This window comes from Anguilla anguilla, chromosome 5 (assembly GCF_013347855.1).
Source record: "Anguilla anguilla isolate fAngAng1 chromosome 5, fAngAng1.pri, whole genome shotgun sequence".
In the NCBI taxonomy this organism is placed as follows: Eukaryota; Metazoa; Chordata; class Actinopteri; order Anguilliformes; family Anguillidae; genus Anguilla; species Anguilla anguilla.
This window is the reverse complement of record NC_049205.1, coordinates 41,984,983-41,999,760: the sequence shown is the minus strand read 5'-3', so window position 1 is coordinate 41,999,760 and position 14,778 is coordinate 41,984,983. Positions and strand designations below refer to the sequence as shown.

General features: G+C 38.7%; 1 protein-coding gene across 2 annotated transcripts in view; it reads right to left on the bottom strand.

Annotated features, from left to right (window-relative positions):
- The window catches only part of LOC118228240 (protein kinase C-binding protein NELL1-like), a 179,856-nt gene that overhangs the window by 62,680 nt on the left and 102,398 nt on the right, over positions 1-14,778 (bottom strand). For both annotated transcript variants that reach the window (XM_035419599.1, XM_035419598.1), the window contains exon 13: positions 1,013-1,138. In XM_035419599.1, the coding sequence (XP_035275490.1) occupies positions 1,013-1,138 (126 nt within the window). The remainder of the gene's footprint in view (positions 1-1,012; positions 1,139-14,778) is intronic.

The window sequence follows — 14,778 nt, the reverse complement described above, 5'->3', positions numbered from 1 at the left end:
TTTATAAAAGATATGTATAGAGTGACAATGAAGGGCAAGACAAATTAACAAATCAGAAAACACAAAAACAATTAATAAAACACATCAACAACACATACTGCGGGTTCAGATGAGTTATTTTGTGAAAAGTTGTTTTCATGTTTTCTAATTTGTTAATTTGTCTTGCCCTTCAACGCCATCATAAAAGTTCTGTAAAATAAGTACAAACCAAATACTCTTATGTACAATGTTTTTGTTTTTATAGTGCAAGATGGATGCTATGGAGCACCTAAAGGGACATGGGTTAGGAAAAAAAAAAACTTTTGCGAGATCTCGCAAAACTTTTGCATTCTACTCAGAAACAAAATATCTATAAATAACAGCTCATATATACCTCCAGGTCATTGGTCATTTTTTTCTCACCAATGTCCCTTTAGGGAATGCCGATTCTTCTAAATGATGCACCACAGTAAATTTGGGTTTTGAGGAGGAAATTATGCACTGAAGTGTACTATCAAAATTAGACAAGGATCTTGTCTTAGCAGTTTTGCTAAATAAAATGTGGGAATTTAAACAGTGTTCAATATAAAAGGCCAGAAAAAATAAAACAGAAGCAAAACATAGTTTGCAGCTGAACAAGATGAAGACTACAATATCAGAAAGCCAATGTAGGGGAGAAAAAATGTTCTATTAAGATCCCTTTTACCACTTGTTTGTTATTGCTTGTGTCATATAGCTAAGGATGCATTAAGACGTTAGCAATCAACTAAAGTCAATTTGTGACAGAAGCTAAAATATAATATAACAACAACAGAATCCTACTGTATGCTATAGGAAATCTATAATCCTCTCCTCATCATTAGCACCAACTGCGCTATTATTATCAATTAGCAATTGTCATTACTAAGAAAAGCTTTGCTTGGCCACTTGTTATTGCGACTAGGAAGAGTATACTGATGGAGTAACAACTGCTATAGGTATTACAGTGGCCAAAAAGCATAGTGTGTAGGAAAAGTATAGTGTGTTGTCTTACCTGTACAGGAGAAGTCATCCACACGGATGAAACCGGGCAGGCAGTCACAGCGATGGCCCCCAGGAAGGTTCACACAAACAGTGTTGGCGAGGCAGTAGTGCATCTGAGTTGCACACTCATCAATATCTATGGGAAAACAGGCACATCATGCCCCGTTAAAAAATAAATAAAAATCCAAAAATCTAAAAAAAAAAAAAAAAGTCCTCCTCCCAAGGTACAGCTCAGACAAATTGAAAAACAGGGGCTCAGTGCATAAAATACCTCTGCTGAGATTTTAAAAATCCTTTTAGATTGGTCTGTAATGATACAGTTGAACATTGAAGGCCAACAGAGTATTCCATACATATACTGCAAACACCATCATGTAACTTAATGGTAGACCAGTTTCACCGGTGGTAGACCCTGTGGCTATTCACTCAGTTGCCATTCTCACCCTGCACTCACAAAAGCTCTCCCAGATGAAATTGCAGGGTTTACTGTAAATTCTCAACCTCTGGCCAAATTGGTACTTCCTCTCCCCATAAATACACCACCATCACACACAATGTAAACGCTATAACCACTAATACACACAAGCACAAAAATGACAAGTGGATCTGGACCACAGACTCACTCTCTCAAATGTTGCCGCATATAAATACCTATTTAAATAGCTTACCTTAATGGCAAAAATTATGTACAATATAAGCATCTATCTACATCCCCATCTACCGTCCAGCAATAACTCTTGGCAGGTAACAGTCTCTTTAGAAGGGCCTCTATATGTACATGATCATGTGTGCGCCAAAACATAAGTTAGTAGTAACACGTTTCTCTGATGTGATTTCATATTAGCTGAATTTCTTTTTTTTCATCACATAACCTATAATCACAGGAAAACATGCATGCTTCACGCTACCATTCGGCAGCTGTATTTCCACAAGCTGAATGATGAGAAGCCAAAGTAGCACCACACTCTCCTCACACTCCTACCGTACATGACCAACAAAGGTCAGAAACAGAAAGGGCTGGGCTAAATGTGAAAGCTTTTCATTCAGAATTGTGCAGTGAGTAGATGGGAAAGATTAAGAACTTAGCTAAATGTAATAGTTGGATAGGCCTCCACACTTTGTAGTTGTTATCACTCTGATACCAGTGAATCTTGGTCTTATCTGTCCACAAGACCCTTTTCAAGAACTCCGCAGGCTCTTTCAGGTACTTCTTAGAAAACTAACATTGCCACCCTGTTTTTGCAGCTAACTAATGGTCTGCATCTTGTAGTGCAAGTCTTCTGTGAACACTAGTTTTTTTTCTTCATTATGGTGAGAAATATTCTATCATCAACTGTGGAAGTATTACTTTTGTGATTACTGAGCTCACCAATGCTCTCTTTCCTCTTAATAACATTCAAAACAGTTGATTTTGGTAAACCTACCAAAATGTTTTGTTTGGCCTCTGTTTTCTGTCTCTGTCTCTGTTTTCTTATACCCTTTAATAAAAGCTGAGAATTTGCACTTTAACTACAAGTGAATTGTTTGATTACAAAATAAAAGGCGTGAAGTACAGAGCCAAATCAAAAAAATATCTGCCTTTGTCCAAAACGATATCGAGCTCCCTGCATATAAAATTCTTACCGTACTTACAACCAGATGCACAAAATGCTTTCTTTTAACAGCTTTAAGCTGACGCTGAATAATCTACAGCACCTATAAAAAAAGTTCCAAGAAGTAAAAATATGAAGCGTAAGCACCCACCCAGCATAAACCACTTCAATTGTCGCTACAGTCCTGAGGCTCGAATGCCCCTGAAAAGCATCAAAGTAGAACGTTCTTATTATCAACGTTAAAGGCTACCTGTACCGAGGGCCGATAAACTACCCCCTGGAGTGATTATGTATGCTGTCATCCCAGACAGGTTTTTCCTTGAGTTTAAATTGTCTTCGTTTTAATGCGCGAGTGTGAATAGCCTCAACTATACATCACAGTCTCCATTCTACTGCAAGAACATAAAACTGCGTCCTGCTGAGCCCAGCACAGTGCCATAAGTTATACCAGCGTTTCTCAAGGTGCGGTCAAATTCGCACAATGCTGTGGCTCAAATTACATTGTAAAAAAACTAAGAACATCTGTCACATGTACAGTAGATAAAAATCATAAAAATGTGTGTAATTATTTTTAAAAAATGCAATATTTGTATTTTGCAATGTTTGCCCATGTTCTGCTCCTAATCACAATTTGTATTTACCTTGCACCTTGGTGTATTCCAGTGGTGTTCTGAATGGTGAATAACACTATCTACTCATTGCCAACTATTACACTCATGGGAGAATTCTAGTTTAACAAAACAGATACATCTACCAGCAGAATCCATTGGAACAAACTAGTCTCAATGCAGAGTAATTCTATTAGTTAAAGCCAAGACCATCTTTTCTTCATGGTGGCTCACGTGACACATTCTGTTTGGGACATGCAGACTATGTTGTCCCAAGGGTACAGACCCACTGTGGATTATTCTCTGGATTATTCTCTGTTGAGTAGGTTCTGTTGGGAGAGACCAGGCCAAAGAAAGGAAAAAAACTGTATACCCTTTCAGCTTTCAGAACAGCATTAGATCACCGAATTAAGAAAATCATTCATAAAAAATTTTCAAATGTCTATATGTAATGTACCTACATCGCACTCACTTTTAGTATATCCAGTATTTTCATCTGTATGGTTCTTTTGTCCATGTGAATGTTTTTATTATCCAAAATTCCTCCGCTTGTATTCAAGCTAAAGCGGTTTGCTATGTCAGGCACCATTTCCAACTCAATCCAATTCTAAGTGTCCACTTACAACATGGCCGGCATTTTCTGACCATCCGAGGCTCTCTTTATGTACAGGAGTTCTTCAGTCAGCAGATGTTTGGTTGTTGGAACAGCGACAGGTTTACTTTAAATCAACTGAATGAAATATAGCATGAATTAAACAAGACTGTAACTTTTCAAATAAGCCATCATTGGTGTCTATGGGTCCAGCCATTCGCAAGTAATCCATGTGTATATGCCTCCCCCTCCCCAGAGCGTAAAGTAGATTGTGCTGACAAGCAGGGAGAGTGCACAGACTGAAGTGCACTAGTGCTCAAAACAGCTTAGTATTGTGCAATAATATATATTTCTAATTATGGTGGATCAGAGAAAAAGGTTTTACACTGTGACATAAGTAATTGAAGAGCTTCAAAAACCAGATCTGAATTAGAGGCTTTATTTCCAGATTTGTAAAGCGGAGACTTGCTTGGAGAGGGTGCTCTAGACAGAAGGATAGGCCTGCTGGTGGGCATGTACATTTACTGAAATAGCAAATTTAGTGTTCTCATGATTTATTCTTATTCCACATACATTTTATGTATGGTACTCCTCCGACAGCTTTTCAGCAAGACCTACGAAGTTTGGGTAGTAGATTCACCTTGTTGCCGGTGCTTTTTGTGTCAATAGTGCAAATATTTTTTGAGATATTTACAATTTAATATTGCAAAAAATTTCCCATTGATTAACACTGATGGAATGTTCAGAATGTGAACAACACACCTGCAGCTGACATCACAATCAGCCACTGCAGCTGCCACAGATACAGACCGTCTTTCTCTTTTGCAAAGCTTCTAATGTAAAAAATTTCTGGCAAAGTCACTAATGTTAGCAACAGCAATGCAAGTTCAATGTGAACTAATATTACTGTTCTGTTATAAATCCTGCAAGCGTGCGTATTTTAACATTCAACATAATGTTAATTCTTGTAAAATACTGAAACACTGAAAAAGTTTTTTTCATTTTGAGTTTTGTGGTATAGATAACTTCAAAACATCCAAAATATGCTATTTGCGGAGGCTTTGGGACAGATCTTGGGAAAGCCGTTGCAGAATTTCACAGCTTTTTTTTTTTTGCACAATCTGTTTCCGGTGGTGGGAAACATGTTGGGGATAAACTGAGTACAATAATTTTGCCACTAGTTGATGTGCATTTTGCAAACTAAACAAGAGAATCACATTTTTATTTACATTATTTGTGTACCATGAATAATTCCCCACATATTACCTAGGTTCTAGTCTTGTTGGAACACTTATGTCCTTCAAATACAGCCATAATCCATGTCCCTGCAGTGTGTTGACACAAAGTTATAAGGCTTTATTTTAGAGTACTGCAAACCAGAGTTTGCCTTGATAAATTCTTGGGATTAAGGGGTTAAGCGAAAGGAAAATCGAAAAAATCTACTCGTAAATCATTCCCTCAGCGAACACATAATCCCGATTCTCACGCAAGTAATCACACACAAACTCTCAGTCAGGGGGCATGGTATTGAGGGTTCGAGTAGCCGAGAGATGTAGAGTGACATGCTTTTATCTGACAGCTCCAGAACGAGGAAGAGAATGAATTTGGGAAGTTTTGGAGGATACCTCACCTGAGCATATCATCCAAATTCAGATAATATGGCCAATTACAAAACAGATTATAATTTTGTCCACCCATAAAATTTGCCTAATGTTAACATGTGTAGAAAGTCATCATTATGAGCACATTTTACTAATCATCTAATCAGCCTTTCAGATGCTAAAGGTTTCCAAAGTCAGGTCAGAACATACAGTAAAGTCACAGCCTAAAAGAAAGTGGAAACATTAAGGTTCTTTCAACTTGTTTTCCAGTACTATGGATGCACGATCAGCCACACACAGTATCATATACAGGTTCCAAATGTCCTTCATTCCTCCTTCAGGGTGAAATCACAATTTCCCTGCATATTTCATCTGTTGATGAATATATGCATGCAATCCACTAGCGCCTGCCACACACGGTCTGTTGGAAAATTCACAGGTCTGTGGTTAGACCAGTGGAGGAGCAGGTACAATAGACAATGCTAAAAAAAAGGTCACATGAACATGAAAAGGTTAGCCCGTGCACGTGATGTAATTTAAAAAAAAAAATTATCATTTAATACACATGAATATATACCAGAGGCGTTTCAAAATACTATATAGGGAAAAGTGTCGGAAAAAAAGCACTGCCGGACTAAAAAGCTATTCTATCTCTGTCTTCCATTCCCAGCTCTCCCTGATGCTAATCCCATCTGTTTTGACTGATCTCTGCACATTTTCTTGACATTGAGCATACAGAGCAGGTGAGGATTTGTGACAGAGCAAGGGACTGTCATTTCACACAGGGGTAATTAATTTCTCTGACTCGTCGGGTGCCTGCAGCCTTACTTATTTATTTTCAGGCAGATGTAGGTCATGCCTGGGGAATGAGAGAGAGAGAGAGGGAAAAGGAGAGAGAGGAGGAGAGATTAAAAAAACTTTCTAAAAATATGGCTGTCTTCTTCCAGGATTGTGGGTAAAGCTTGCACGGGGGGTATGCAGTGGAGGTTAATCGAAACATGTCTGCCTGACAAAATCGTCTCGCCCATGGTAAACGAAAGCACAAAAGACTGACAGTGATTTTCTGTAATAAATTATACTCTTTTGCTGTTCTTAGCTAGGCAGGTTGTCATTTGCTGAATCTAGTCTGAGCAAATTTGGTGACACAAGCAGAGTACATTTTTTCAAAAAAGAAATAAGAAAAAAGCAACAGGAATGGTTTGATAACTTCTTTCTGGGGGGTCATATTTCAATGTGATACCCACAGAAACAATGGCTTGTGATTGAAGGCCAGTTCAGGAAACCTCATTAAGACCCACCCTGTAGGGTGAAAAAGGTCTCACTGTGTCCAGCTGCAGCAGCCCATCACGGTGGTAGCATACTGACAGCATGCAGATCCTGATGGAAAGGCAAGCGAAGCCCCATTTGACAGGGGTCAAAGTTCACAGAATATAGGGGAACAGAAAACAAAATGATTACATTTTTCTAGAACCAAGAACAAAGGTCTCAAAGCACACACTGCCTTGAAATTCCAGCATACATCCTTTGAAACTAATGCCAAGCCTAGCACCCACCCCTTTCAATTTTCAATTCAGTGTATGTACATTAGCTGCCACTGACCAGGGATGCATCACTCTGATGAACATGATGTAATCTTTGTTGTTAATTTCAATAATAGCTTAAATAAATTTTACACGCTTTTAGAAAGAAAAACTGGTGAAAATGTAATTTAGGAACTAAAATAGGAACGGCCAATTATAACATTTCAACATAAGCTATAACACATTCAGAACATATACCAAAAGCGAATAAAACATAACATAGGCCTACACTCAGAAAAATAAATTGTTGGACAGTGGTTGCATGCAATATTATTGAGTATATCATTGCAACTGATTAAGTTGAAGTCATATATGCTTAATAACCACATTAAACCACTGTCCATAATTTTATTAAGTAAATCCAAGGATTTTTTTTTTCATTTTATGAAATAAATGCAAGGATATTCACTGCCGACTGTTATAAAGCATAAATATAAGAATAGATCATTGAAACATTGTAATATTGAAAGCTGTGATGGATATCGAATTAGCCTAACAATGGCAATGGTTCCCAGGTGGTCAGTGTATGTCACATTGTGTATTGTTGATCCAATTATGCATTGGGTGTGGGGTCGGACCTCTTCATTTATTTTCTGACATATTCTAGTAAGTGCTATCTGTTTCTCTCTTTAATTTATAGTTTGTGGGATTCAGCACTCCATTATCAGTAAATATACTTGAGTGAGCATGTTTATTTCATTGCCAAAATAAGGAAACAATGTATTTTTGAGTGCTTAATACTGTTGCATGCAACCACTGGCCAACATTTGCTACCTTTTTTAAAATGAAATCACCTAAACCTATTTCGCATGGGAAACCTCAGTTATGTAAATAGCCGTGAGGCTGGTGTTGACCATTCAAATCTGTATAGTGCATCAAAATAATGGCAGAGAGTTCATTTGACAGTGCATTCCAGCAATACACAAAATCATTCGTTTTGGGGGGTTTTGTTTATTATGTATGAATTGACAAGGGCTCTGGAGGGATGTGGAAGGATGGCCCCTGGATAAGTTTGTTATAACATGCATCAGACAATGTAATGGCAGCCATATTAGAATTATAAAAAAAGATTCAGAGGACTGGTCTGTAATGGATGGATGAGTTTTAAATGTGTGGCAGTATTACATTTTTAAAGCCTGTAAAAGATCCCTCTAGAATGGTCAGCTATAGTCCTATTGCCTATAATAGAAAAAAATGATAGTGAACAGTATGATGTATTTCCTGGAAGCCAGGGGACTGATCAGTGATACATAGCATGGATTTAGGAAAGCGAGATCAACCATGGATGCATTGGTGAGGTGACAATATGTACAGAGATCGACAAGGCTCTGACAATGAAATAAATGGTTTTTGTGAGTTTCATATATTTTGGCATAGAGAAGGCTTAGAACCATGTGGAGGGAAGGACTGTTAATTAAGTTGAATGCAAAAGGCATTGGTAGGCATCTATATAAATGGGCTATGGACTTTCTGTTCGATAGAGGCATTTAAGTAAGGGTGGGGTCATAGTTGTCAAATGTATTTGAAGTGGATAATGGTACTCCCCAGGGAAGTGTAGTTAGGCCAGTATTGCTCACAATAATGATGGAGTGGGAGTGGCCCTGTATGCAGATGAGGGAGCAATATGAAAATGGGTAGAAATGTGAAATACGTGATAAGGAAGCTGTAAATACTGTGGAAGACTGGTCATTGACTTAGGGATTTAAAATGTCTGTGGCTAAGTCCAATTTTATGATCTACTCTCGGAAAAGGATTAAGGATGCAAAATTGCAAATATACAAACAACATATTGGAAAAGTAGAAGAATTTAAGTATCAAGGTATGTGGTTAGATTAGTGGCTTAAATGGAAGAAATACCATACTGACACAAAATGTAGGAAGGTATTAAATCTAATGACGGCAGTAACAGGATATGATTGGGATGCAAACACAATCATTAATACATTTGTATCGGGCATTAATAAGGTCATATTTAGACTATGGGTACTTTCTTTATGATGAGGCAGCCAAAACAAATCTCATACAGCGACATAAAATACAGGGAAGAGCTTTGAGATTGTGCAGTGGGGCCTTCCGGTCATCACCTGTTGAGGCACTGGGGAATAGCCATTGATTATCTTTGATAATAATTAACAAATTTAATGAAATTGATTAATTTTACATGTTGGATAAGTGAGGAATTTTAACTATTGATGCAATTGTTTTCAGTATTCAGAGTGCCAGAGTGCACTCTTCCCTGACAGGCTGTTCAAAGACAGATCGACGGATCCAGTCAGTGGCAGTGTGGGAGGAGAGGTACATATCCCAGAATTTGATATCAGACTTTATACCAGGCTATCGGATCTTGTGTCAGTGTATACAGCTGATATGATGGCTATGATTATAGGATTAAGATGGGTAGAGGAGGTAAAACCACTCAGTGATATGCCCTAATTCTTCCTGAGTCTGAAGTCTGGTAGATCAGATAGGGGGGGTTTGCTTGTGGATATAATGGTGATGTTGATGGTTTTGGAAAGCATGGGATGTGGTACTTTGTTTTTGTCGGTTACCTGCTAATGTTGGGGTAGAAGGTAATTAGAACACAGATGCTGTGGCTAAGTTTGCTGGGAAGAGGGAGAGGGTCGATATACAGGTAGCACTGAGCCATAGGGAAGTCATTGATCATGAGCATCAGGGATCAATATCTAGCAAAATCAATGGGACAATAGTAGCAAAAGGAGGCATTATTATAATATACACAAAAAATCAGTAGGGAATTAGAATCGTGAGAGAGAGGAAGTTATAAGGAGCAGATTACGACTATATGCAGGACTAAATGCATCATTGCAACGGATTGGGAGACATGAAACAGGGTTATGTGATGAGTGTTTAGCAGAGGAAACAGTGGAACGTGCTGATGTATTGTGAGTTGTATGATGCAGATAGGGAGAGATTGTTTGAGAGGAGCAGAGACACTGGATGGAGATGGGATGTATAATGTATGGGATGTTAGGGAAAGGAACAGGGAAAGAGGTGGTGGGTACGGCTGTTTTTAAGCATTTTTAGAGGGACATATTTAGGCAAAATAATTTAATGTAGGTAGGCTGTGACCGGCCTCGCACTCCAGCGCAGTAGGTGGCGGTGTATGGACCTTAAAAGTGAATGTGATCACCAACTAAACCCAAAGAAGTAGGAGAAGTAGTAATACCCCGATCTGCCATGATGTAGGCGCAAAGGCATCTTTCTTCCATGTAAATATAAACAAGACTGGGCAGAATGGCGACAGTGGGAACCATTCCGTGCTCAGTGAAACCGCAGATAATACAGAAGCCAACGCGAATGATACAGGTGCAGTCAAGCTGTAAAAAAACACCGGGAGTCTGTGTGGAAAGCAGCCTGACTTGAGGTCCCTCGCTACAAACCAGCCTATAAAAGTAATTCAGTACTAACATTTGCAATCCTCATTAGAAAATAAAACTCAGAAATATTCACATTCACAGAGCAGTATTTAAACAAAGCTACTTTAGCCAGCTTGTCATCATAACGGTAAATGTTAAACTGAATATTTAATCCTCTCTTCCCACATCCTTTTTCAATATTTTCCCGTCTCTTATTAGCTTTTACGTCTCTGATATTTGACGCACTTGTATTGACAAAGCCAAATGACATTTATCATGTCATTTACAATTTATATAAAACAATTCTGACCATCTTTAGGGATGCTCTGCCACTTGTGTAAGCAACACAAACAGCCAGTGAAGATAGGCAAGGCAGAAAGGAGTTTTATTGAGGTGCCTATTCTGTACACTCCGTGCACACAAAGTGTAAAAATTAAACATATGGGACTGTCATATTACACAGGTCACGTCATGTAAGGCACTAGGCATAGGTGACATAGGCAGTCATCTAGGGTGCAATCCATCCGAGGGGGCTCCAAATGAAGGGAATAAAACAAAAATGAAATGCAAGTGGATGCCCTCGCAAACACCCTCCAGTCCATGAATACAGCAGAAACGCCCAAACCCCCCCGACGACTCGCGACTCGATCCCGAGTAGCATTGTACCATCTCACCTCCCCTTCTTCAAAGAAATCCTGTGGGGACACTGCCAACAATATTCAATTTTAAAGGCAATAGAATACATGTGTGTGTCTGTATATCATATAATATACCTGTGTGCCATATACATTTATTTAACAACAGTAATTATATCTAATCCCAATTCCCAACCCTTTCAGATCTCACCAACAGGCGGATGTAATATAAACTTGTACTGTGCTATAAAGAGCTACCTGCTCTTCAATCTGCAGTCAATATTTCAATTGGCTGTCCTAATACACAAGGATCTGTTTACTATGCATGTTTGGACATCAACGCATGCATTAAAAATCAGCTGAAAAACATGGATTGACTGGGTAATAGTTCTTAGTGAAAAGAACTACAGTTGATATCAAACAATGGCCACAAGAGACGCTACACTTTGAAAGCAGCCTTTGGAGTAAAACAGATATATTAGGTTTTCAGGAAAAAGGAGCAGTCTAACTTGTGCATTTCCCATTGGAGCAGAGCAAGTACTTTCCTGTACATTCTGGTTATGCTCTCAAATAAATATTCACAGCTACAACCTGCTTCTGTCAGAGAAATACCGCTCACCTTTGCGCTCTTCTGTATTAAAACACCGCTCTCATCCTAGCGTAAAAGGCTGATGTTTGCTATTGCGGTTCTTTAGCAGCGTGAGACAAGCAATGAAAGGACACTGATTACATCGGGGGAGTTTAAACTGTGCACAGAACACGACGGTGGCACATGGAGGAGGCCACAACAAATTCATATCGCTTATCTCGCACTGTTGAAAAGGAATGAGCCGACACCTCCGTTTGATGTACAGGCTTTCGTTACAGAGTAATATAGGAAAAAAATTATCTCCCACCGCATTTAATTAAGGAATGCCCCCCTGTCTTATCAGCATTTCCTTTTTAGACAGCCTCACCATGAAATATTGGCGGTGCTCAGATTCTCTCTACACTGGCCTCTGGTTTAATTAGTTTACTTGAAGAGTGCTCTTTGCAATGCTTGTCCAACTGGCAGCTCAAGTTTTTTTTTTAAATTCTGAATCTCATTCTACTCCAAATTTAAGATTTCATATTACACAGAGGACTGCTTGAAAGAAATCTACTTGAGTACACCCCTCTTTAGAAGGACCTAGAAATCAAACACCTGTAATAAAATGCTACCGTTGCTGGTTAACAATGCTGAAAGTCAGCCAAGCTAAGAAAATGGAGGATAACAATTTTCTGCAACATACAGCATAATGTGTAAGATTGTATAATGCAGTAATGATATGCAATGCTATAACATACCGATTTAAAGAGCTGTTGTTCTAAAAAATAACAACTTGCCCTTTTCTTGTTTTAGATATATTTATCAGTAGAAGCCTACATTGATTTACATTTAATTAGTACATTTTATTAAATGTAAAATGTAGAATGTAAAAATGGATGGAAAGTGATTGGATGTCACACTTTTATAAAAAAGGAACCGACTTCAAAATACTTACATTTCATCGGATCGCAGTGCAAAAAGGCCCTTATTTAAGTGCTTTTGAGGTTACAATGCTTAATGACAGAGCTATTTTTTCTGCTAGTGGATAAGCAGACACACAGGTGATCTGTGGCATTTCCCAGGTGAAGATTATCCCTAGTAGATTGGTATAATTAACAATGGCCCTGAAAAAAGTCCCCAGTGGGACACTTGGTCTGACAAATGCTTATTATATCCAAATGACCACAATGCCTCTTTCCCTCAATCCTTAGCAGGCTGATCTCTGGAGTGGCTAATACTGTAATGCTTTTTTTCTCCAATTCTAAAAGTCTGAATAGGCCTCCAGGTGGCTCACGCTGTAAAGACGCTTGTTCCAAAAGCAAAGTGGTTGAGTCCCAGTCGTGGCATTTCCGGCTATGGCTGGAGGTCCACATTGGCGAGGCAACAATTGGCCCAGCCTTGCTGGGGAAAGATAGCAAGCAAGCTGGGTAGTTCCGCTGATTATATGCCACTGCTGGTAGCATACATTCGGTGGTGGGTCTGTGTGTGGGAATAGAAGCGAGAATAGGCGTCATGTGAATCGGAAGTGTCTGCCATCTCCTGATGTCAACAGGAGATCAACAAGTTCGAGCTGGGAAAATTGGGGATAAAATATAAAAACGTCTGAATGCAAACTAAATATTCTTTCTCCAGGATAACAGGATGCACACTACTGTGGTGCAATATAAAGGGACAATAGAGGTAGACAGGAAATGCATTAATGTTCATTTGTAAAAATAATTTCTCAGCAGTAAGAGGAGTGATGAGCAAGGAAACAGAGACTGCACAATTATTCAAAGTGGATGCATGTGAATTTCTCTAAAGATAAAAGCAGAATGCACGGGCCTTAAAATATTTAGTTGACAATGTTACAGGCATTTTCTTCTCAAGTTACGTCCAGGCTTTCCTCTACACATACGAGTTTTGTGTCTGCTTCAGACAACATGGACCAGTGTTCCCAATAAAATCTGATTTCTACAATAAGAAGAATTAAAAATATAACAATGTTTCCATGTGGCTAAATCAGTGAAGAGTCAGCATACATGTCATACATGTCATACAGAGTCTGGACTATATTAGGTTTGGTGGTGGTTCGAGGAGAGTCCCCCTCTCATCACTAGTGTGTGTGAAAAAGTGCTAAATAAATGCAAGCCATCATTATCCTTATTGTTAGCCAAATGTGCCAGAGAGACCACAGCAGTGAGAAAACATAGCTTTGTCTCTCCAGGGCAGTAGTAGCTTAAAGGGATAGATCCCTTAAAAAAGGTTATTCATCCATTTTTACCTTGATAAATGCCCTGTATCCATGGCAGTTCTCCACAGCATCTGGTTGCAGATTTAATCACTCAATCAAAATGTAAGGAAAATTTTTTATTAATTTAAATTTAAATTGAAATACTAAAATTGTTCAAAATGAATGCCACCCTTAGCCATATAGGGGTTTTTTAGGCTGTATGCTGAGGAATAACCCCACCCATAAGAACATAATCTCTAAAATTCTCATAAACACAATTTCCCTTTCTCTTTAACTAATCCCTGGGTCGTTAGGTTACCACTGCAGAAGGGCCTTCATGTCACTCAGTTAGTCCCCTACACTTTACGAGTAGGAGCCAGTGAGAGATGTGCCTCTCTTCCAGTTGGTGACCTAAAAAAGCAATGTCTACTCTGTATAACACACAACACCATGCAGAACAAAGACTGGACATAACCTTGGGGCAATTCTACACCACCAATAACAAAACCAATAGAGACATCTACACGGTTACTAATAAAACAAAATAGAAATACCAATGGAAAATAAATAAAAACACAGACACAGCCAAAACAAAAAAGATAATACCAGGCTCTGTGGATAAAAGCCAAGTTAGCACAAGCACCAATCACTTCCCCTGAATAACCAACTTTAGCAGCATAAATAAAAGGCAAACCTGCAACAGAAACCTGCATACGCCAAGCAATCAAGATTTATGAATTTACTTTTTGGGATATTACAGATGATTTTTTCGGCAGTTCTCCCAGGAGTGGAGATTTATGCCTTGGTTAGACATGACTGACGCTGCACATTTCGCTGTTTATATTCTGTGAGAATATTTAAAGGCTTCCAAAACAATGCAATAGAACCTGAAGTGCAGGTTCAACTTAAAAAATTCAGACAGGGACAGCTATTCTTTTCAACCTGTAGAAAAATTAAGGAAACTTCAATAAAACTACAAAGCCAGGCCCACCGCTATGGAAGGTCGAATGG